Source organism: Lycorma delicatula, chromosome 3 (assembly GCF_047948215.1).
Source record: "Lycorma delicatula isolate Av1 chromosome 3, ASM4794821v1, whole genome shotgun sequence".
In the NCBI taxonomy this organism is placed as follows: Eukaryota; Metazoa; Arthropoda; class Insecta; order Hemiptera; family Fulgoridae; genus Lycorma; species Lycorma delicatula.
Window position 1 is genome coordinate 20,051,197 of NC_134457.1, and position 27,095 is coordinate 20,078,291.

Genomic DNA, 27,095 nt, shown 5'->3' on the forward strand with positions numbered 1-27,095 from the left:
CCAAATTGAAATTATGTTTCAAACTATTGAACAAGAGTGTTTTAGAAACCCATAAATTACGTAAAAGCCGCTAAACAGTTTTTCAAATGATCAAAACAATCTTACTTTAGTTATAAGCGCTTACATGAGAACCAAAATGACTCTCTAAACTCAAAAAAAAAGTTCCTTGATTTTAATTTAAATAAAGTAAAATTAAACATATTTTAAAAATACAAAGTAGATCAAATCATATGAGAACATATACTTCAAAACATATTTGTCATATGAGGCACTCATGTAAATATATTTTTTTGGGAATACTCGATAATAAAATTAGTATTGCACTTATAACAACTGCTCTTGTGTTTTCCATATGTAAACGAACATACACCAATAAAAGTAGAATTCCCTTCTTGAAATATTCTATTAAACTGTTAGTGTTTTGATACAACTATTCGATTACATGTTGGTATTACTATGGTTCTTTACCTTCGTAAGGTGTTAGGTTATGTGTTGTAGGAGGTTATGTCTTAAAAGTTTGAATTGCAGTAAATTAAGTTATTTATCTCTTACATTTCATAATTGTCATTGCTTGTACAGCAACCTGTTTTTGAATATAAAAGTGTATTAATTTAGGTTTTATCATGGAACATAAAAAGTGAGTTTAAAATTTTGTATTTTTCTATGAATTTAAAGTATGTTTGATAATGATCTGTCGGTTAAGGTTTTTCCTTTTTATACTAATTGCATTGTTTTGTAATAGGCATTCTAGCAAACTCACCAGTCATAAACGTAAAAAAAGTTCAAAAAAGGATTCAGATTCTGACGAAAGTAGCTCTGATGATAAAAGAAAACGGAACGAAAGTACCGTTACTAAACACAAGAAATCCAAATGTAAAAACAGAGATAGGTCTCGAACACCAAAGCAAAAGTCGAAGCACAGGCATAAACATAAGAAAAGGTATGTGAAAATGATATTTACTGTGATTGTTCTGGTGGATATTCAATATAGGATGTCTTTTGTTATCAGTAAAGTAGATTAAATTTTGATTTATTCGTGTGATAATGTATCAGCAATTCTTATAATCCTAGAAATCAGCTATCCTATAACAATAGGAAATCAATTTTATGTGGGTTATAAAAGTCGGGTGAAACTGGCCCATTATTGTACTGTTGTTATGATGTTAGAAGTCTAAACGTTTTTCAGAAATAATAAATAAATCCACACAAATACAATTTATTTTTATTGTTTAATCAACTATTAAAATAGAAAGGGCATTTTTTGTTTATACAATTAAAAAACTACTGTATTTATTTTTTTCAATGCATTTAATTCAAAGTTTAATGTACATGCTAACTTACTAGTAATATTTTTTAAATATATGATTGTTTTATACATTGGATGTGTTAAAGAAATGATGAGATTTTTAATTTTTATTGAAAAGAGTTTACTAATTTTCTATATTGATGTTGCCCCCATCAAATTAGCCCCTCAGAGACAATTTTCTAAGTGTGCATAAGTGTGTATTGACACACTTATGCCAGTGTTTCTTTAAATCTTCAAAACATTTATGGAAAGCATTTATATGGAAATAAAGTTCACTTGCCATTTTTCCCCGTATTACGTCTGTCCGTCTCAAATTGTTGCCCTTTTAATGTTTTCTTGATCATTAGGAACACGAAAAAGTTTCAAAATGCCATGACTCAAGAATATGGAGGGTAAAGCATTAGTATAGTTTTATTTTTGGCCAAATAATTTCAAATTAATAATGAAGTTTGAGTAGGAGTATTATTCATGATAAAAAAATCCATGAGTTTTTTCTCATTCTTGTGGTAGTTTCTTCAGATTTCCTCACTTAAACAGTGTAAAATTGTTCAGTAAAAACTGTTTGTTGACCATACAACTTGGTGATAAGAATTCATAATGGATAACTCCATTGTAATAGAAAAACAGTAAAGAAGTAATAGTAAACAGTAAGGAGAACCTTAATATTTTATAGATCTCGGGGTACTTTTATTGTCTTGTCCTTGGTTTTCATAAAAAGAGATGATTGATACAATTGAACCTTTCTTTCAATATCATAACTGTATAAGTTTCAAAACCATAATATAATGTTTTATCACCTTTTTTGATACATTTTAGAAATTATGAGTCATTAGCATTATCAGCTAACAATTGTTTTTCGATTTATCTTTTGTTGAAAATTCAACAGTTTTGGAACAAATTTTGCTGCTACTCATTTATTATCCAAAAATATGTCAAGATTCTCCCTCTTTAGCAACTTCTGTTATAACAATTCAATAATTATTGTTCACTGTGCCCATTATTTTGTTGATATTTTCATGTTATTACTTTATTAGGATATCCAACCCTTTTGTCATTTTCATAGCCTTTTGAAACCATTTGTACTCCTCACAAACCATTGGTCTTTGATGTCTTCACAACTTCTATAACTGCTTTTTATTATATATTTAATGAATATTCTCTGTCTATCATTTTCACACAAAATAAATTGCCACACAGCAATAATTTTTGCTGTATAGGTTCATATAAGCAACAGATTTATAGGCTTTGATGTCACTATCATCAAGATATTATTTGTATCTGATGTTGTAGGGATTTTCAGATCGTCAAACATTTGTGTAACACCTTCAAACTCCATCCATCGCTAGTTCCTAAGTAATTGGCAAAACAGCCATCATGATGCTTTATTTTCTAATTTACAGTATTTAGAATATATGTATTAGGGCAAAATTGATAACGTGGTGTCTCATTACTTGGCATAAAATGAAAAGCTCTGTCCCATATATTGCTTATTTCATGATTTCATTACTCTCTATATTTTATCACTTATGAAAGATTGAGTACGTTCAAGTAAGCAACATTACAAAATGTAGAATGTTTAACAAACTAAGGTTAAAACTTGAATATAATTTAATACAAGAATTAAAAAAGATTAGATGAAATTTGCGTCAAAGTGGACATTTTTTTTAGAGCTTAAAAAAAATTAAACTTTTCTGATTGCAGAAAATATAATCAATTTCAAAATCTAAACGCAAATATTTTTCCTTAATAAAACACTTTACAGTTGAAAGTGATGGCACCACAGTACCATTCAAGGAAACTCTTATGTACCAGCTACCTAGGTAACAGTAATATCTCTTTCATAATTTTGTGATACCACTGCTTCTGCAGCCTCTTTTGTAGTATCAAAACATTCCCCTTTAGGCACAGAAGATTGCTTTATAAAATGAATCTGGGAGATTCACAGGATTTATAACTGCAGTACTTTTTCCAGAAAGGACTTTTTTCATTGAAAGGAAGTAATTCAAAATATGATGTGTATTACATTAATTTAAATAATTACAGAAAAAAGGTACTTACGTATTAACGCCACTGCAGCTACAGCTTTATTTAAAAACAAAGTAGTCAATCGGATTTCAGTGGAAAATGGGCCGATATAGAGTTTAACATAGATTCAAAACAGTCTCTTTATTAATTTTAATAAATGGTTATTTATATTTATTTATTTTATAAATATAATTTAACCAAACTTAACCTACGCTCGTTTCGCTCGCTAACTTTTACTAATTAACAAGAGTGTTTTGATTATTTAAATAATAAATAATTGCAATAATTACTGAATTTATGAAATAAATACTCAAAAAATTACGATGTTAATTAGTCAAGGTTAGGATTAGTCAAGGTTAAGTTTGGTTAAATTATATTTATAAAATAAATAAATATAAATAACCATTTATTAAAATTAATAAAGAGATTGTTTATTTTCCACCAAAATCCGATTGACTACTTTGTTTTTAAATAAAGCTGTAGCTGTGGTGGCGTTAATATGTAAGTACCGAAAAAAATATGTAGAAAAGACAGTTTTTTTTTATAAATTGCCTTCTTAACCAGCTTTGAATTATTCTTAACATTTGTTGAGCATAATTATGTTCAATTAACTTAATATTTTGTAATTAAGTATATTTATGTTGTTGTATGCATCCACCATACATGCATACTACATTCTATTTTTACATACAAATTTCAGTTAGTTCCACATTTTTTACTGATGAAAAACTTAGTAGCTATGGTATCCAGAGGAGATGCTTATACTTGGTTAAAATCCTAAAACCGTAAACAATTAGTTGAAATTTCACCTTTTGATAAGAATACACATATAAAATATAGGCCTCATTTCAAGGTGTAGAACACAGAGTCCCTTAGAAGCGTTGTTGGTCCATTGCTTTTTTATTGTTTATTAATTCTTCTTTAGTGGAACTGTCTGTTGAGAGGTATCAAGAGCATTCTCTTTGATGGTCTGAACTGTTTACAAATGACCTGTCTTAAAATCTTCAGCTATTCATTATAACCCTTTTGCAGATTGAAAATTGTATAATAGCAGCTCAAAAGATTATTCACTGGATGGATTTTAACCATCTAATTTTAATATTAATAAAACCATTACATTACGATTTTCAGGTAGATGTAACACTGAAAATATAATATTAATCGCATGGATAGAACTCTCATTAATGATAATGATAGTATTTTTACTGCCCACAAAGCAAAATCTTGTGTTATTAGATGTCATGGTTTCATGGATGATCAAATTGATTTTGTTTGTAATAAAATAAAGCATACTGTTTTACTCTGAAACAGCTAAATAAAATGGTAAGCTTGTTATCATTATTAAATATTTATTATGCCCCCATATAAAGCATAATGTCTTCTCTTATGGGATCTCTCAAAAAGTCAGAATGTGTTTTTAAGATACAAAAATGAGCTGTCAGATCATTATCTGGTACCCATTAGTGTAAATTTTATAGAACTATATTTTAAAAAAAATTAAATGTGTAACTTATCCTTGTTGTTATTTTTATGAATGTGCAATTATTTCTAAAGAGAGTGTTCACTTATTCGTAAAAGGTATGTCCATCTTTACCAAATTAGGCAATGGAACTGTTTTTGTACAACCAGCACAATATTTCAACTTACAAGAAATGGTCTTATTATGCACTTGTTCCCGCTTTTAATAAATTGCCAAACCATCTAAAAATCTTCTTACCAGTCTATCTAAGATGCAATTAAATTAATAAAGAGTAATTTTCTTTATGGAAACAATATTACTTTATTGATGAATTTTTAAATAATATTAATTAAAAGATAAATGCATGATTTATTTCTATCTTGTTCAATGTGTATTTATAAATATGTGCTCAAAATAGTTTTTAATAGCAGCTTTTGAATTGTGAATTATTTTGTAATGGTTTTTTATATTTGCCTTAACATTTATATATTTAAATAATTAATATAAACTTTAAACTCATCTATTTTTTTATCTTATAATTTGTTTTTATTATCTTATTTTGACATAATCTGTATAATGTAATATATTTTTATGTTCTGATCAGAATAAATATTTATTTAATCATGAATTATCTTTAATTTTTTATAGGAGCAGTTCCTCAGATTCAGAAAGTTCTGTTTCTTCATCAAATTCTGTAAAGTTACTACAGAGATTGAAAAAGGAACGAGAACGTATTGTTGCTGAAAAGAAACAGCAAAAAGAGGTCATGAAAGCAAATGAAACACCTGAAGAAAAACGACTTCGGCGTTTGTTAAAAAAAGAAGCTAAAGAAAGGAAACGAAAGGAGAGAATGGGTTGGGATAATGATTACCTTCATTATACGAACACAGATAATCCGTTTGGAGATGGAAATTTATTAGCAACATTTGTTTGGAATAAAAAACTTGATAAAGAAGGATTGTCTGGTGTCAGTAGGGAAGAACTTGAAGTACGCAATAGGCAAAAGCAAGAAGAGAATAGACGAGAACTTGAAAAAGTAAGGTACTACTTTATTTTAGTGCTCTTTAAAAATTTACTCTGTTATTTTGATTAACCAGTAGTAGTCATACAAACAAAATATATTATTCGCAATACTTTACATTACAGAAGACATTCTTTAGACAGGAAAGGCTAAAGAAGACTTTCCCGTCTAGATAGTGCTGTAGTTCTAGAATATCCAGTTTTCACCAGATCTTTACATTTTGTCACCTGAGGAACCCAAAAAACTGGATGGAAATTTCCCAGATGTTAATGTTTGTATGTATGTGTGTGTGTTTGGTGTTGGCCTCAAAATCACCTTATATCTCCAGAATTGCTGGACCAGTTTTGACCAAACGTGGTTAGATTACTACTATATATGGGACATTGATGCCATTAAATTTTCAACTTAAAAAGTCATGGGGATGAAATTGTAGACCAAGGTCGCCCTCAGTATATCAAGATGTCACCTAATTAAGGTCATATTTTTCTTTTACACATTTGTTAACAATTAAAAAGTAACATTATTTGCAAAAAAAAAATTGAAAAATCCCATCCTCACCCCCCAAAAATGCTCTAAGTAACTGTCTAGCCGGGTTTACAGCACTCTGCTGACTGTACAAGTGAAATTTGTTAAGTGTAAGCTGTGAAATTAAATTAGTTTAGTTAGTGCTGATCATCACCACTAGTACTGCCACACCCTCACAAATTAAATATAGTATGCGCACATGCTTCAGTTAGAATCATTGAATTAAACGAAAAAATATTATATTTAAATTAAATAAAAATATTTTTAATTAATTTGTGTTTGTAAGCTGTGCATCAGAAACAACCCACAATTATAGGACTTTCCAGGAAGCAGCTTTAGCCACATGATGGAAAAGCTCTACATCTGTGTTGTTAGTTTTTTTTCTAACAATTTAAGTTAATAGATAAATAATTAAACATTATATAATAGGTTTGAATAGAAACTATGTGAAATAGCATGTTAAATACATGAAAAATTACAAAATAATTATGGAATATGAAAATGAACAGTGCAAACAAAATAATTACTAGTTATGAAGAACACTGATTTTTTTTTACTTTTCCAGTGAATATAGTTATATAAAGTAGCCATATTAAAGAGTAAAGTGTGGTGATCATGTGAAAATGGATATTATATTTTTTGCAAAGCTTTACATTTTTAAAGAATTTTAAAGAATTCTTATCTAAAAAAAAATCTAATGTGGATACTACATGACTTCCTTGTACGCCTATTAAATTACATATACACATTTTTTGTTACACTTCATTTAAATTTATTTCATTTGAAAGTAAGATATGTTCCTCCAATTCTTTAATAAAGTGGACAGTTACACAATTGCTGAAGTATTAGTTTTTATTAACATCAAATATTTATATAATTATTAATTCAAAAATCTATGATAATAGATGTGTCTATCAAATATGTTAACAATTTTCCAGAATTATAAATTCTTGATCTTAAACACAGAAAAGTTTTTTGTAAATTTATTTGTTTTTGTTTTAGCCGTAATTGGCTTTGTACTCCCTATTTTTTAAGGCAGTAACTGCCGTACTTTTATACGGATTTGAATGCTAGATCGTGGATACTGGTGTTCTTTGGTGGTTGAGTTTCAATTAACCACACATCTCAGGAATGGTTGACCTGAGACTGTACAAGACTACACTTCATTAAATTCATACATATCATCCCCTGAAGTAATGCCTTACAGTGATGAGGCTAAACAGAAAAAAAAGAAAGGTCCTACAGTATTCAACAGACCCAAAATAAGAAACAATTTTTTTCATTACTATCATAAAAGTTACACTTCATTTTTTTCACTACTTTGAAACAATTTTTTTTAAGGATCACTTCGTTATAAAAAATTATTTACTAAATTGTACTCGCAGAATAAGTGAATTCCCAAAATGAAAAATTTTTTTATTATTATAATTTGAAAATTTTTATACTTAAATCTTATTGTGGTATCATTATGATCAGTAAAAAATGATGATCCCCAAAATTTTTAAAAATTCAGACATTTTTTTTTACTTATATTTTAATGTTTATTATAAAAATAAAAATAAGACTTTTAAATGCAAAGACTTTCCAGCTTTGCCTTAAAGGTTTTTCGCTGAAAAAACTTCATTTACCAGTTCAGGCGAAAAATATGGTCTAAAATTATAAAGTAGTTTTTTTTATTTGCCATCTTTCACTCTGGTGTTTTTAATGAAAGTCAAATTTCTTAAACTGTCCTTAAAGTTCAATTGACATTATTTACAGAGATTTTCATAGAATAAAATTCTGTATAAATTTTATTGCAAAATTCTATTTCAATTACTGGGAATTTAACAAAGATATTGTATGTAAAATCTAAAAAATTCTGCTTTGTGATAAATTTTTTTGTTTTCCCATAATCCTCTCACCAGTTATTAGAGTTACAGTTCTGGGGGCTGTTTAATTCAATTTTTCAGCTTAAAAGTCATATAAAACCATCAGATTTATAAGTTACAAAAATTTCAACTTTGCTTCATTTTGTCCTTTCAGCAGAAGTCAGGGTCAATATTTCACAAGTTGTTACTCATAATCAAAGTATTTATAGATCCATATTTACATGAACTTTTTTCTTTATTTTCTCTAGTAGAACATGTTCTGAAGTCCTTTAATTTCTTCATAAAATTATCTGATTAAAAGAAGTTTTAATTTGAATGAATAGTAAGTTCATTATTGAATTAAGTTTTACATTCCAGTAAATATATTTTTATTCACCAGAATGAGATTTTTGTAATTACATTGTTTTTGAAGTATGCAAAATTTTAGTTGATATCTGTTTAATTTTTAATTCACTAAAAATTTATTGACTACATTTAAAATTGTTTTAAAACCTGTCAAATATTCATTAGCATATCAATGAGCATTATTTCATTATAATAATTCTGTGTGCAATTTATTAATTGTGCCTATCAGCATTATTCATTAATTAAAAAAAAATCTATATAATAATTAATTTTTTATTGTTTTTATGCCATATTTTAGGTTAAAAAAAGGAGATTGGAAAGAGAATTAGAAAGACAGCAGCGAGAAGAAGAAATGGCTTTAATGCAACGAAGTAAAGAGGCTGCTCAATTTCAAGAGTGGGAAAGACAAGAGGATCAGTTTCATTTAGAGCAGGCCAGGTTAAGATCTCGAATACGAATTCAAGATGGTAGAGGTAATTTATGAATTTAAAATATGTAAATATTTTTATTTTTTTTTGCTCTGAGTTTTTTATAGATATTTGTATTATTATTATTATTGTGATATAAGTTTATCATTTTGTACAGTTTTTTTTATATGAATATTATTCATACTTAAGTAGATTTATTAATAATAGATAATCTGGTATAAGGTATTGTAAAATGTATTGAGTCTTTTGCGCCCAAGATAGTGTTAGCTTAGTCTGGCAAAAGTTCAGGAAGATTGGCAATCATGATATTGCCAATGATCTAGACATCCATCATCAAACAGTGTTAAACCATTTGGAGAACTGGCTACTAAAAGAAAGTCGATGTTTGGGTTCCATGATCTCATTCGATCAAAAAAATAAATAAATTACTCGATCGAATTTCTATCTACAAATTTCTAATGAAACGTAATGAAATCGAGCCATTTCTGAAGCAGATGATCACAAATGATGAAAAGTATCATTGTAAGATAACTTACAACAGTGTGAGAAAAACATTGTGATCAAAGTAAGAAGAAGCTCCACAATCTGTGGCAAAGCCCACACTGATGCCCAAGAAGGTTATGCTCTATGTTTGGTGGGATTGGAAGGATATTGCGCATCACAAGCTGTTGCCACCAAACCTGTACTGTACAACTAGCACAATTGCATCTTATTCAAAAGAGGTAGCCTAAACTGATCAATAGAAAGGGTGTCATATACCACGCTGACAATACCAGACCTCTTATACCTTTAATGACCTGTCGGAAATTGAGAGAACTTGACTGGGAGGTTTTGATTCATCCACCATATAGCCTGGACCTGATACTGTCAGACTATCTTTTGTTTCGATCACTGCAAAACTTCCTGAATAATATTAAGTTAGTTTCAAAAAAAGACCTGTGAAAATCACACGTCACAATTTTTTGACAAAAAACCACTGAAGTTCTATAACAATGGGATTATGGTATTGCCGAAAAAATGGCAGGTCATGTAAAAAATTTTGCTTGTTTAGTTTCATAATGCTGTTTTCTAATAACATAAATGTATTCTCAATTTTGGCCTCCAAAGACTTACTTTTTAGACTACATAATATTTATAAGTTATACTGTTACAAAGAAAGTAATGTTTGAAGTGGGTAAGCTAAATAAGTTAAACCCACCGGGTTGGTCTAGTGGTGAACACGTCTTCTCAAATCAGCTGATTTGGAAGTCGAGAGTTCCAGCGTTCAAGTCCTAGTAAAGCTAGCTATTTTTACACGGACTTGAATACTAGATCGTGGATACCGGTGTTCTTTGGTGGTTGGGTTTCAATTAACCACACATCTCAGGTATGGTCGAACTGAGAATGTACAAGACTACACTTCATTCACACTCATACATATCATCCTCATTCATCCTCTGAAGTATTATCTAAAACGGTAGTTACCGGAGGCTAAACAGGAAAAAGAAAGCTAAATAAATGAGCTGCTTTCTAACTGCATATTTATCAGTAAATGTTTTGCATTTCTTTCAGCAAAACCAATTGATCTATTGGCAAAGTACATCAGTACCGAAGAAGAGGTAGATGCTGTGGAAATGCATGAACCGTATACTTACTTGAATGGTCTTATGGTTAAAGATTTAGAAGATCTAATTGAAGATATAAAGGTAAGAAATAAAATGCTGAATTTTTTTTTGCAGGTATTTATTTAACAACATATATAATGTATGTATAAAACAATCATTATGTTTCAATTAACAGTTTACATTTTTTTAAAGTTGCATAAATTTCTATTATCAGCAATTAATAAATGCCACCAAGATGCATGCAGTAAATTGACATTCAACATTGTCTAACTTAGCGATCTATTGGAATCAGATTGTTAAATTTGGCTTCACTCAATATCATTTTCATAATGGTACTCCTTCAAATATTCCTGGTACAGTAGAACATCTATGTAATAAGAAGATAGTTTACCTACATCTAAGTTTATGATTTGATTGGATCTCTTATATTTTATATTGAATTTTTTTTAATTCAAATTTTATTTCTAATAATTTAAGTGACAATTAAATTTAAAAAAAAATAATGTTAAAACACAATAACTTTAATTCTCTCCTCTTAGGTTTAAAAATTATCCTGATCTCAAATTATTTATTTTTGAATAATAAAAATAATTTTTTTAAATTATTAATTTTTGAAGGCATAGGTGAAAACCTAATACTTGCTAATAAAAATAAAAAAAGTAAAATAAAAAGTAAAGTAAAGTAAAAGTAAATAAATAAAAAGTAATATATATAGTATATATTACAATAAGTCATATATTATAAATTTACATACAGTATATGTATGTAAAATTATAATATATGTTATAGTGGACTGTTACTCTTTTTTACTTTGTTACTTTTTACTACCTGTTACTTTTTTTTTTTATGGTGGACTGGTAAAATTATAAAAAAGTATACAGGACCGGCAGGCAAATCCTCAGCTTACATTCTTTGACGAGCAAAAAAAAAAGAAAAAACTTATAAATATATTTTTATTTTATTATTAATTAAATTTGCATATACATAATATTAATTAATATCATATCTAACTATAAACAAAAAAATAATATATAAATGAAGATAAGAAAAAAATAACAAAAAATAAATGTAGTAGGTTGTTTTATTTAAAAATAGGAATTACAAGCAAATCATATTACAAACTAATTTAAATAATGAAAGATAATGAGACATTTGTTATTGCTCATTTTGCACAATTGTTTCAATGTCGGGTTGTAAATTACTTAAACCTAATTGAAGAGATGAATTTATTGATAAATGATTTCTTGTTTTGGTTTTAATAAGTGTCATAGCTGAGAATTCAGCTTCCCCCATATATGTGGTTGCAAACGGAAGTAACATTTTCATGGCTTTGTTATGTAAATTTGCATATCCATTTTTTATTGCAATCAAAAATTTAATTAAATTCAAAATTGAAAATCTGTTTTTTAATGTTATGTCGAAACTCAGTTCCAAGAAGTATTCTTCGCCTTCGTTACTTAGATTTATATTATTGTAATTAGTCTCAATAAAAGGATTAGTTATCCATAAATTCATCTCCTGCAAGTTTATGATTGTAGGAAAATACTTTCCATATTCATCATATAATGACTGTAGTAAATGTTGACTTTCAGATTATCAACTCTTAATTCCTCTTGTGTAGTAATAAAAGCATAATAAGAATTAAATCAGGATTATTTTCTTCAATTTTTTTAATCAAAATTTAATTTTTTTTTAAATGCATCAAATTTGTTAATTAAATTTAATCCAATACATATTTTAAAAACATTTTGATAACGAAGAGTGTTTTTCTACCAAAAATATCTCCACTTCCATTATTAATTCGTAAAGTCTGGTAAACACTTTTCCTCAAGAGAACCATCTTGCTTCTGCATGAAGTAAGCGATGTTGGTGTTCTGCTCCTATCTCTTGACAAAGAATGCCAAATAATCGAGAGTTAAGATCGCTTTTCTTTACAAAATTAACAATTTTTGTCGATTCCAAGAGAACATCGTTTAATTCAGGTGACATATTTTTGGCTGCTAAGTGCTGTTGATGCATTATGCAATGGGTTAGTAATAGGTCAGAAGAAGCAATTTTTTTAATCCTTTTTGTTACTTCGTAATGTTTCCCAGTCATATTTGCTGCTCTGTTGGTACACAGACCAATACAATTTTTCCTATTTAAGGAATTGTTATTAATATATTAATTCGGTGAATCAAAAATTTCAGAACTTGTCACGTGGGAATCTAAATCTTTGCAAAATAATAATCCTTCTGAAATATACCTTACATACCAAAGCAAAATAGCTTTTTTTAGAAGTATCACATGTTTCATTGATCGGGATGGCAAACATTGCTGATTCTCTAATACTTTTTATTAACTGGTTTTCAATATTTTTAGATAGAGTTTCAATTCGACCACTAATCATATCATTTGAAGAAGAAATTGAAATTGATCTGATCTGATCTGCAGCTGAGGATCCAAACATTTCATTGCAAACATCAATTAACACTGGTTTAATTAAATTTTCTGCGGTTGTGAAGGATTTTTTGTTTAGGCTAATGCAGTGTAACTGAATATGAACATTTCAATTGCAATCTATTTTGAATAAAAGTTTCTTTAAATTTTTATCTTTTGGAGATTAAATTCTTGTTTTTGTCTTTCAGTCTATTCCAATGGGGTTTCTGTTCTAGTTTGGGATTTTGAATGTCGCAACATTTTGGATCGTTTCATGGTATCATTATTTTTAACTTCCTTACATATTATGCACATTGGACTTACATCATCCTCCATAGAATCCGGCCACAATATAAAACCATATTTCAAATATTCATTATTGTAGGATCTTATGTAAACAGATTTATTTTTCTTGTTTGACAAACATTCATTTTCTGTTTCACTCGATTTTTCTATATTTTCATTTCAAGGAGTAGAACTTTCAGTATGGAAAAAATTATGTAAAGTTCCTTGTCTTTTTTTACTCATTTTAAGAGGAATAAAAATTTCTAAATGTAGTGTTTTCAATAAATTGAACATGCGCATAGCTAAGTCATAAAACACAGGTACCACCGAAGCCGCACTTTACTGCAGCGTTGTTTAGGTATCTTCCAATACTACATTTCATGCATTGCAGGATAGTTTATTGTTGCCAATTGTGCAAAGAATACATTGTTTTCAGTAAATTAAACATGCACCAATATTCATCAATGTAATGTACAGAACATTATTAAATAATTATATAAATTTTATATAACTATTATGTGAATTTTTTTAATGTTTATTTTTTTCTCATATTTCAGAGTTTAAATTTTTTTGTGGACCAAATTGTTCAGGGACTGGTAGCATTATCTTGCAGCTCAGCACTGGTCCTATGGACCCTTGGTTGAGAAACATTGCTATAGTGTATGTAAAATCTAAAGGCGGGTCCTCCCTACAAGCTGCTTCTACCATTACATCCTGTACATTACTCCTGTATCCCAACATGCATAACACATGCTACTGGTTGCTACAAAAGTAAAACCTCCAATTGATACAGACTTGTATTTGTTATTTTATTTTTTTATTATTGTTTATTCTACCACATTCATTTATTTTTATTATTTATTTGAGCTACTGTATAAATTATTTTGTATGAAATCGTTCATGTTTAACATTTATAAAATATAGTGCAAATTAACATTTTAATTAATTAAATTAATTTTACCTTTATTATAATATGAACTTAATATCTCTGTAATATTCATATGTTTTTTTTTTTAATAAATTTGATAGTGATCATAATTATATTACCTTTACTCATGTTTTTTAACACTTTATTTACATATGTTTTTTGTGCAATTTAATGGTTTTACTTTGTAGTTTTGTAGGCCTACAAAGCTAAAAAGAATATTAGTTATTGGTGTGTACATGCTATTTAGAAATAATTTTTGTAAATAACTACTCCACATCAGAGAAAATCATAAAATTACAGCCTATAATAAATAAACAACTCATTTTATATACTTTTGTATTGTGTCATTGTTACTGTTTATTTATAGCAAAACCTTAGGTTAACATACTTGAAAAAAACTATATATACTTTCAAGAAATAAATAAATAAACTACTTCTTATACATCTTGAACAAAATATTAGGCATAAATAATTTTATTTGTAATAACAAATTACAAGAATATGTTTTGTTATTATAATAGTAACATCATAATTTCATACTGTGCAAATCACTACAAATTAATTGATGTGAATTTGGAATACAATACTTTAGCTGCTGGTGTGAGGAGAAGTCACTGATTGATGTGGTGAGCAGTGGAAGGGATTCCATAGTATATTACTGACCCACCTTCAGATATTACATGCCAAGACTTGAATACCAAGACTTAATGTTAATACCAAGACTTGAATACAACTCAGTCATACAGTAACAAATTCAGAAGAATTTAACATCCTATGATGTTTTTAGTACATCTATTTGTCGTGCTGAATTTGTTTTTGTTTTTTTGCTGTGGCTTCTTCAGATAACTCTCATAATACAATAGTATATTTATTTTTTATGAAAAAAAATTATTATAAGCCAGTAGATGTATAGATGTGTCTGGCACAGTTGATGAAATAATTGTGCAGCAGTAATGCTTGCCACATTATTTTTTTTTAGCTAGGAAATTCTAGAAAATGCAACAGTCTCATCATTGTAATAATAATAATAGGATAAAAGAATATTATTTTGATTGCTTTGATCTTAAAATAAAATAAAATAGAATATTGAAAACTCTCATATTCTATAAAATAAACAACTAATAAGAAGTTAGTACGTGCTAGAAAAGAATGACCCTGATTTTCAAAGTAAACATACGTAAAAACTTTTATGAATACATACTAGTTTTATTCACTATACTCTGATTTGCAGTACCCTCATTTTCACTTACACTAGATCCAGTTCACATTTCTGTGAAAATGCTCAAGCTCATGTAGTAAATTATCATCAGATAAAAAAAGTAATATTTTTGTTGTAATATTTAAATATTGCATTATGAGATTTGATGATATTTTTTTTTAACTCTTAAATAATCTTTAAAGAAATGAGGAAAAATCACTCTTCAAGAAATATCAGTTTTCTTCACTAAACAAAAAAAAAAGATTGTAGAAAACAACTGTAGGTAAAAATCATAAAGTGTGCAATAGTAAAAATTGGACCTTTCAGTATCTTATATGGTAATAATAAAATTTAAAAATTTCTCAAACTAGTATTTGTTTTGCTTTTTATTGATTATTTACATAATTTTTTTCAGAATTAAATTCTCTGAAAGATTTTTTACAAAGATTAATTTGTTATTGCCAATTTAACTGCCAAATCTAAAAAAAACTGACTTGAATTTCTGTAACTTCATTTTTTTTAATTTGAGATCAAATAACATTAAAATATGTCAACTTTTTACCATAATTATTGTCAAAAAGAATTTAGTATAGTGTTGCATTATCTACAAAGTAAAAATCAGGGTCAAATTGTTTGGCAGCTGTAAGTCAAAAAGAAAGCATTTCCATACCTATGTTTGTATGAATGTTTTCTTATTTTTATCTCTAGATTGACCTTCTGATGACCTGAAAAACAATAGTTTTTCTGTCAGAAAATTCTGTTTATCTAGATATCACTGTTCCAAATGGTTTGTTCTACGTGATGTGTACATACCAACAGTGTAATAATAATAAGTTGTAGAAAGACAAAGAAAGTAGAACCAGTAGAATAGAGGTAGGTTTTATATTGGGATTAAAGAGTATTTATAATATGAAGTCATACCAATAGTAGGATTATAAGTATAAATTAGCATGGAATCTTTGTTTAACTACTCTTTTCAGAGATTGTCCTGAAAAGGAATGGTAGTGGGAGAATATTGCAGTAATGCAGATGTCCTAGTGAATATTTTCTAGTATCTCAAAAAAATCTGTGCTCTAGAAAGATCAGAACAACATTACCTTCCATCCAATTAAAAATAATGAGTCCCCCATCACTTTAAGAGATATTATAACCATCCTGCAGAAAGGGAAAAGTGTTCTGGTTCTGCAGTGCTGGGGATTGCACACATACATACTCACTAGCTTTCCAATTCATTAAATAGTCCAGTTCATTCCAAGTTATTTATTTGTGTACTAAATTGTAGATAACTTGATAAAAAAATAACAGTAATATTCATTTATATATTGTATGTGAATTAACTTATTTTTCATTAGGGTTCATCAGCACTTTTAAAAAATATTTAATTAAGATAAAATGATCTTATAAAATTTTTGTAAAAGAAATTGATCAAATGTATAGAGTACACAGAAAAGATTGTCCAACATTTCAGTAGTGTAATCCTAATATCAGCATGAAAAACATTTCTTAGAAATATTAATCTGGAAATGTCATTTTATCTGTCTGTTTGCTAGTTTGTGTTTTTTTAAAATAGAGATTTATATCTTCAGAGTGGATTGAGATGGATTTTAATTAAATTGACATATTTTTGAACTGTTATTTTCTGTCGAATGAATAAATAAATAAAAATGGGTGTTTTATATTCATAAATTTCAAAATGGCAGTCTTAATTTTTCACTCCATGATTGCTCAAGGATGACTAGAGTTAAAAAGTAATGTAAATCAACTAAAACTTTACGCTGAACAAAATGACACTATGGTTTTATTTTTAAATTAGACTCTAAACAATTAAGTTATAATGGAAAATGTTAATGTGAGTATGTCCAAATTACAAAATAATTTCATAGTTTTTTTTTTTTTTGCCTCCTCTACCACATAATAATATTAGTCAATTATGGAAATAATTAAACTGAAAAAGAATAATTCATGTATTTGTCCAAATGTATGAAAAATAGACAGAATATTTTCAAATTCTGAAACAAACCGCTTTTAAACAAAAGGTACAACAGAAAATTTTGATACAAGATGTGCATATTTGTACAAAGGGTACAAAGACTTGGAGGACTTTGATTCCCATCAGAGTCCTCATCCCCCATCCATTTTGGTTTTTTTTTAATTGAGATAGGAATCATGTAATTTGTATTTAATCAGATGGTTAAGTGGATTCAGATTAGCAGGATTTGTTCAGTAGAAAATGCTTTGACACCCAAGTAGTCTAAAAAAGTCATTATAATGGATGTAGTTTATGAATTTACTCAGAAGAAATAATCCTGTTTTAAAGAGATGAAAATTGATACTGATCACCAAACATCATATTATATGCTGTACTAAATGTAGATGAATTAAAAATGATGCAATTTCAAAAATTAAGTATTTACCTTTTTTCAGTTTTAATTTTTTGCTTATTTTTTTAATGTGTTTTTTATTAATTAATTTTTCGTATAATACAAGTCACTCATATGTTAAGGATTTTTTCTCTCTCCTAGGTATATATAGAGCTTGAAAAAGGAAAAAATCTTGATTATTGGAATGACATCACTGTTATTGTAGAAGATGAGTTACATAAATTAAGAAAACTAGAAAAACAATCTGATTATGAAGCAGGTAACTTATTTGATTTTATTATTTTTGTTATTAAATTATAATTAGCCCTTTGATGAGGCCTTTTAGGAGGTCTGTCCCTTAAGTAACCAAACATAATGTGCGATTTTCAAGAGCAAAGATACAACGTAAAGTTTTGCTTGAAACTGGGGAAAACTTCACAGAAAGTTTTCAACTTTCAAAACAAGCTTATAGAGATGGTGCTCTGGGTCGTACACAATGTTTTGGATGGTTTTCATGATTTAAAAGTAGTCATCAGTCAATTGAAGATATCCCTTGACTAGGAAGGCCTTCGACTTCAACTGATGACACCTGCGTTGAGAAAATCAATGGTCTGTTGCACGCAAATCGCCAATTGACTGTCAGAGAACTTGCAGAAGAGGTAGCATCTCAATTGGATCATGCCATGGCATTTCGACTGGGCAATTGAACATGCATCGAGTTGCAGCAAAGTTAATTCCTCATTTGGTGACTTAACAGCAGAAAGAACATGAAGTGGACATTTGTCAGCAACGTTTTGAACAAGCCAGTGATGATGAAACATTCATGCAAAGGATCATAATGGGAGATGAAAGCTGGGTTTACAGCTATGACATCAAGACAAAAATTCAATCATCACAACGGATTGGCAAAGGATCTCCACGCCCCAAGAAAGCGTGTCAGTCTCAATCCAATGTTAAAATGATGCTGTCTGTTTTTTTTTATTTTAATGAAATTTTGAATTCTTGTCTGAAGGTGAAACGGTGAGCTGCGCATACTATCAAGGTGTTTTACAATGCACGAAAAAAATTCACAAAAAGAGACCAAAGTTGTGGCGAGCAACTCATGATTCCTTCACCACAATAATGCATCCGCACACTCAGCTTTGTCAGTTTATCAGTTTTGTGCCAAAAATAAGATGACTGTCCTCCCTCAGCTTCCTTACTTGCTACTCAGCTCCTTGCGATTTTTTCTTATTTCCGAAATTAAAATCAATGATGAAAGGACACAGTTTTGAGGTGCTAAAGGCCATTTCAAATGAAGCTATCCAAGACTGCTTTGCGAAGTGAAAACACCGCTGGGAAAAGTGTGTGAATAGGAGAGGGGAGTACTTTGAAGTGGACAAGGACCAGTAACCTGTAAAATGAATAATAAAGATTAAAAAATAAAGTTTTGTTATTTCTTGAACAGACTTCGTTTTGTCATCCAATGTGCTTGTTGGTTTTATGATGACTAGGTTTAGGTTTGGATAGTATGTTTACTAAACTGATTAATGCTGCAATCTGTTTTCAACAGATTAATTTACAATTTTAAACTCTGTAGAGTTTAAAATATAATATAAAAATAATAATATGAAATGGGTGAAGTTTGAACCACCATTTCTGCCATCCTAATTTATGAGGTGTGTTTTAGTGTTAGCTCAGATTTGAAGTAAAAATAAAACTGAAAAGTATGAACAAACTCTATCAGTTACGCATAAAAACTATATTTGTTTACTACTTTTCTACATATTTTCTTCAAGTCTAACACATTTTTCATAGTTTTTCACTAGCATACTTTATCATCACTTTACTTTATCAACTCTTATTTAGTCCATAAATGCCAAAAATTTCTTGTAAATTTCAGCCATAGTATTATTTTTTGCTATCAAAAATCTATTTACCTATCGTATTTCACGTTTGGCAGGATCACAGATTATTATTATTATTATTATTATTATTATTATGCTTTTACGGCCAACATGGGACCACTTAAGTCAATTTTAGTTGGATCTTTTCTGAGAAAAGCGTGTTATTTTACTCTTCCGAGCTGCCCAGTATTTCTTCATTCGTTCGGATCACAGATTATAGCACTAATTATAAATGAATAGACATAAACAACCAACAAAATGACTAAACTATTGTTACTAATGGTTGATTAATGAGCTATGCAAGTACAGCCTGTCTAAATCACATATATAAATGTCAAATTCAAAATGGACCTTACTTTAAATATGCCCCAAACATATATAATTTACAGATTTATATGGAAAATAGTTGATAATTTTGTCCCCCTATAATTTTGATTTCAAGTTTTAAAACCAGTAAAGTTTTAAAAGTCAGTAAGTTTTGGAATTTTTTTTTTTTTTTACTTGCCACAGCAGATACTCTTAATTTGTGAAACTTACTAAGTTAAATAACTAACAGATCTATTTGTTAATATGAACAAATAATACATTTTTCATTAAAACAGATTAATTTTAATTAAATTATTTAAAATAAAAAGGTGTACATATATTCTTAATTGTGATGAAATTTTAGGTAATTAAAACTTTTTTCATGTAATTAATTATTTGGGAAATAATAGTGGATGTTTTAATTATTTTATATTCATGGGTTAGATCATATAATTAATTTAAGGAATCATACCCCTTTTTAACTTTTTTGCAATCAAGTTTTATTTTGTGATCATATATTCTTATTGTATAAAGAAAATAATGTGTAGATCTTTCAAAAATATTTAATAATTCTTCATCCAATCCAATGTATTAATTTGGTATATTTTAATTGATTATAGCGGTTGGACGTAGAGAGGGCATTCATGAATGTGTTGCCCAAGAGGTTTCATCTGTATTTAAAGGAAAAACTGCAGCACATCTCCAAGCCCTTCAAGCACAAATAGAAAAGAAGATAACAAATCAAACGCAGGGTGTAGATATAGGATATTGGGAATCTCTACTGTCTCAGCTTAAAGGTAATTTTATCATTATCTGTTATTGTATTTTTCATCATAGCTTTATATTATATTGTTATTTAATTTTAAGTTGCATAGAAGATCTGTTTGAAAATTTAAAGAATTCTTTTTTATAAATTTATATAATAAATGCTGTATGATAAATAATTTTATATGTAATTTCAAAGTATTCTTTTGAGTGAGAAATAATTACATAAGTATTTTAATTGTATATAAATACTACAGAAAAAAATGTTTTCATATGTAGAAATTTTTAGAAATTCTTGATAGCATTCATCAAGTGATTGGTTTTTAGAATTGTGTACAAAACAGTGAACATAAACACAAAACCAAATGTTTCTATAATTGTGCACCTCTTCTCTTTTGAAAAATATATTCTCCAGATGTCAAAAATAAAATAGTGTAATGGACTTTCGACATTAACACATCATATTTTTTTCTATTTTGAAGTACCTTCTAGAGTCTGTACCAATATAATTTCATTTTTATTTTTTTTGTTTTCCTTATTTCCTTCATTCTGTTGGCACCCAACAAAATAGCAGTCTTTCTTTGTAGTCTTTCTTCCTTCAGTCACATGAACCTTTGCATTATAAATTATTTCTCTAAATTTCATTCTATGGCCAAACAGCCCTCTTTTATTCTTTGGATCTTTAGTTCCCAAAGTTTTTTGAAAATTTGTTTATTTAATCTTTTTATGATTGCAGTTTCTAAATATTCTTGGGTTTTGTCAATTTTCTTATTTGATTTTAGTCTATATCATTCAGTTTTTCTGGAACTGTAGATTTTCCTTATATTTGGAGGAGATTTTAAAAGGCCAGTCAGATTTGCGTTTCAATTTGATAATAGTTTACTGAAATATATTTTATAGAAATCCATTTTTCATTTTAAAGAATGTGTACTTTCGAAATATCAGTAAAACTAGAATGGTATCACAGTGATTGATCTTATAATGAAAATAAACTTCTTTTTAATCTGGCAGTAATGTCTATTCATTAGTTTAAAATAATATTTTGCTTGATTTAAAGTATCAATTATCCCTGTATTTTACCACGCATATTAAACTGTTATAAATGGGTTTCTGCCCACCTTTTGTTGGCAGAAACCCATATATGAGTCTTTGAATGTGACTGACTGGCTATTTGTCTTCAAATAGTTACATATAAATTCCAAGAGATGGAAGGAGATGTTCTTTCAATCATTTTGAGGCAGGAATTCCTGAGGAGTTTATATCAGATGAGTTCAATGACTATGCTCATGTACAAGACACGTACATTGTTTTTTTTTTGTGTTTTTTGCTCATTTTTAAGTAATTTGTTTACAAACTGTTCCTTCCAAAACTTCATTTTCAGCTTGCTTCATTTGAATTCAAACAAAATTTTCAAGACAAAAATTCAGAAGGAAATGAATTAAAATATTTATATTATTATTATTATAATAAAACCTTATACTATTCCCTGCCTAGGTGCACTACTTGTTCAAAATTGCTATTGTTATTATATTACCATCAATGTTACTACTGTTGCTATTATTATTCAGTGTCTTTTAAATGAAAAGAACTCAATGTAAAACATAACCATAATAATCACCTATAGTTTGCAAATTCTAGTGCGCTCAGTGAGACTTGTGCCATTTTCACTTAACCTTTTTCTCACAAGATAATTAAACAGTGTTCTTTAACCAGATTAGTGGCAGAATTCAGCAAAAACACAAAGCATATGTTGTTTTTATGCATGAATGTGTGTTTTAGGTTACTTTAAATAGTGTTTGCATGAATTTTTTTTTTTAAATGTCTTCCACCCACAGTCATAAAACATCACCGCCCACAAAGAGTTAACTCTTTAAACAAAGGGAATCTAATCATACAGTTAAATCTGCGGGTACTCTCATCCCCCTGGGATGAGAAAAGGCACAAATTGATTTTTAAAAAACTAGTACTCTTTCTCCTGTTGAGATATATCTGAATTAAATTTATCAGGAATATTTACTTTATTTTTACTAGTTTCCCTTAAAATCATACTATGAGAATTAATGAAGGTAAACAAGTTTGTTTACCAAAGCCAATTTGAAAATATAACTGTTAAGTTCCACAATCTCTTTATAAGTTCTGAATCTGTTGTATGAAGCTTAAAATTTGACACAGATGTAACGTGAAACCCGTCTTAGGTCTTCTCTTTTAAATACCCCTATAAAGGTAAAAGGTGAAACTAGATTAAGAATGAATTTCATGATTCCCTTGATTTTGCAATCCAGTTTTGATGTAAGCTAGAATTTGGCTCTAAAAATAACACTCAGCAGTTTGAAAAAATTCAGGCTTCGTTTTAAATCACTTTTGGAAAGATGAAAAATGATAATTGTTATTCCCCAATTCTGTTGATTTTTTAATCGCAAAGAAATTGGTGCTGATATTATTTATGAAATTCTATTAATACATATTTATGGATTTCCCCTTAATTACCTTTAAAAGGGTGAGACTACATATCACCAGTTTATATTCTTAAGCACTGGAAGTAGTTGACAGAAATCTATCCATTCAGCCACAAAGCTGTTCATACAGTCAATTTACAGATCAAACTGATTTAATTAATTGCATTCTGTAGATGCACTGTAATTTATTCATATTAAAATTATTTAAAAGTTCTCACCTTTTCCATTAAATTCATTGTTTATGGTAGATGAATAATTTAGAAAATTTTTGTAGTAATGGTGTACTTATCAATTCACTGTTGATTTTGTGTGTGAGAATGTATTTTATTCCTTAACGTTTGTCACATGTATTTACTTGTGTATTTTTCATATAATTTCATATTTTAAGTGAACAAGATCTTATGTCCCATATTCAATTTGTGTTCATTCTTAGCATTATAGCTAAATTATTTTTACTATTTGGTATATCATCAGTTATTGTACTTATATTGAAAATATAACCATGTTTTAATTTTACAGTTAAAAAATATATTAATTGTTTTTCTTGTAGCACACATGGCTCGAGCAAGGCTAAGAGATCGACATCAAGAGAATTTAAGAAGGAAATTAGAAGTATTAAAAGCAGAGCAAGGAGTTGAAGAAATAAAAGAAGAATTGGAAAGTATTGCTAGTGAAAGTAATTCTACAACTACAGAACATGAAGTGAAAAAGGAAGGAGATAACAACAGTGTTAATGATGAAGAGGAAGAAGAAGATGAAGAAGGGTAAGTGAATGAAGATTGGCGATTTTTACATTTGTTTGAGAATGTTGTAAAATTAATTTGATAGAATTTTACTGTAAGTTATTTTTAATTTTTTTTTGTCCCACCAAACTTAATTTAAAATTAAAACGAGTCTTTATTCCTTCTTTCATTTGTTATTAGTGTAATTACTATCACCTCCTTTGATGGAAGTATAATAATTTATTGGTAAATTATTATACTTCCTATATTATATTGGCTATTTATATTACGTTATATTGGCTATAGTTTCATTATGTTATCAAGTTTTTCATTCATTATTATTTATGAATGTACTTATGTGCATTAGTTATTATTTATTTATTATTATTTATCAGTTATTTATTTACACATGTGTAAAATGTTCTTTTAGGATTGATGAAGATCAGATTGCTAATGCAATGTTAACTGAAAGTTTTGATGATTATAATTCTGGCCAGTATAGTCCACAGTATTTGAGTCAGTCTCAGCTAGAACCTGGAACTCTAGTTACTACAGAAGAAGATGATGCTAAAAGGCTTGCATTTGCCAGGATGCAAGTACAAGGGACTGGTACTTCTGTACAGGTATGTTGACTGTTTTATCTTTTTGTGATTTATATATAAGAATGCTGTTTATTTAAATGTTAAGGATACATGCATTAAAGATAATTGTATAGATTGTTGTCAATATATTTTTGAACATTTTTTTATTTTATGTATTTCCACACATGTGCATAAGAGACTCCCATCATCACTATGCCTATGATTGCAACACAGGTTTGTCTTTTGACTGCCCTTTATTCAGGAATGCAGATCTGAATTCATTGTAAACAGTATTCTTTAGCTATTTCAGTAAAAATGGGTTTTTGCTTTATATCTCTACCTTAAATTTATCAAAGAACCATGTTGATAAACCAGGTAGTTGAGTTGGCCAGAACGTTGTGTGAAATGAATTCAATGATGGAAATGCCCATTTATAAAATAGGATGATAATTAGGTAAATTGAATGAAGGTGATGGGCTGAAACAAATATTGTTGGCTGTTTTTTTTTACCATTTATAAAAGAATGAATGAATTTTCAGGTTTTTTATCACAAACTTTGAATTCATCTAGAGGCAAGCTACATTATGGATGACATTAAATTTTCAACTTAAAAGGTCAAGGGAGTGAGGCTGTAGAGCAAGGTCACCCTCAGTATCTCAAGATTTCGCCTAATTAGGTACCTTTATTATCAGTTAAAAAATAACAACAGCGTTGACAAAAAAAGTTTTGCAAAATTGCACCCCACCCCAAAAAATGCTGTTGTAGTCACCTGCTTTGTTGTGACATCACATGTGAGCGGTAAAATTAAATAAATGAATAATATTTCAAGTGTAAAAAAATAATTCACCTGGCCGGGTCTCAAACTCAATCGCTCACTTGATTTGGTACCTTGTTCGTTAAGCCTCGCAGCTATACAAGTCTACCGACCATATAAGCGAAATTTGTATGGTCGGTAGACTTGTATAGCTGTAGAAATTTGTATTTCCGTTCATGAAATCAGTATTAATTCTCTTAATCAAGTTAATTCCATCTGATTATTCCAACATGTTTAATATAATATCCAATGCATTGTCTTAATCCTCTTAAAATTTACTGATATCAACAACATCTGTGATTCACTGCTAAATTGTTATACTAAGGAATTTTTTCATATAAACTTCATCTTTTTATTTTTTGTAATAGTCATGGTTTTTTTTTAACGAACAGTTGTTGGTTATTTTGTTGCTTATCTACAATCATCAATGTTAGTTGCGAAATTACATTAGTTTAATTTAGTATCAACCATCACCACTAGTACCACCACACCCATGGTATGCCCTGTGCTTTAGTTAGAATCATCGAATTAAATTTAAAAAAATATTATATTTAAATAAAATGATAAATATTTTAAATATAATATTTTTTTTAATTTCCAGCGTTAAAGTCCTAGTAAAGTCAGTTATTTTTGCACAGATTTGAATACTAGATCCTGGATACCGGTGTTCTTTGGTGGTTGGGTTTCAATTAACCACACATCTCAGGAATGGTCGAACTGAGAATGTACAAGACTACACTTCATTTACACTCACACATATCATTCTCATTCATCCTCTGAAGAATTATCTAAACGGTAGTTACCGGACGCTAAACAGGAACAAAAAAAAAGCCATGCATCAGAAACAACCCACAGTTGTCTGCTTTTTTTATTGTGCATCCCATTCAGTATCTACATAAATATATGCCCAAAATAATTTCTAATAGAGATTCCTGTATGATGAATTATTTTATAGTAATCTTTTATATTTAACATATTTACCTTAACATTATACCATGTATTTGTATTTAAATAATTAATGTGGACTTAATTCACATCCCTTTTTTTCTTTTTTTTTGACATAATGTAATCTGTAGAGTTCTTTTATGTACTGATCAGAATAAAAGATTGATTTTTTGTTGTAAGAATGAGTTGGAGATAAGATTAAGAGGTAAACTCTTTTTTTAACTCAAAATGAAATACTTTAGTCAAGTCTCAAGTTTATAACTATTCCAATTCCGTTCATGAAATCAGTATTAATTCTCTTAATCAAGTTAATTCCATCTGATTATTCCAACATGTTTAATATAATATCCAATGCATTGTCTTAATCCTCTTAAAATTTACTGATATCAACAACATCTGTGATTCACTGCTAAATTGTTATACTAAGGAATTTTTTCATATAAACTTCATCTTTTTATTTTTTGTAATAGTCATGGTTTTTTTTTTAACGAACAGTTGTTGGTTATTTTGTTGCTTATCTACAATCATCAAATATTGAGCTCAATTTTTAAGAAGCTGTCGAGGCTCACTGCTCTTGAAAGCAAAAAAAAAAAGAAATTATATACCACAGTGTAGTTATAATGTTTCCTTTAATAATTAATTACACGTATAGGAAGCACTCAACAAAACTCTTGGGTGTTTTTATTTGAAAATTTTTGTAATTTTTCAGTGGTAGTAATCTATAAAAAGCTTCAGAATGGTTGGAAAATCTTCACCAAATTTTTCTATTTAAAACCTTGTTGCTTACTGTTATTGTGTAGATAGCAGGAGAAAGAATTTTTATTAAACAAGCATTTCAGGTTCTATTTTG

General features: G+C 28.5%; 1 protein-coding gene across 1 annotated transcript in view; it reads left to right on the forward strand.

Moving 5' to 3' along the window:
• The first annotated feature begins 460 nt into the window (after nt 1–460).
• cactin (cactin, spliceosome C complex subunit) overlaps nt 461–27,095 on the forward strand; it is a 34,710-nt gene continuing 8,075 nt past the window's right edge. Inside the window, 9 exon segments of the mRNA XM_075359497.1 lie at nt 461–637; nt 743–940; nt 5,439–5,826; nt 8,848–9,022; nt 10,529–10,662; nt 17,933–18,050; nt 20,583–20,759; nt 23,734–23,947; nt 24,336–24,528. Coding sequence (XP_075215612.1) covers nt 624–637; nt 743–940; nt 5,439–5,826; nt 8,848–9,022; nt 10,529–10,662; nt 17,933–18,050; nt 20,583–20,759; nt 23,734–23,947; nt 24,336–24,528 — 1,611 coding nt within the window. The 5' untranslated portion in view covers nt 461–623.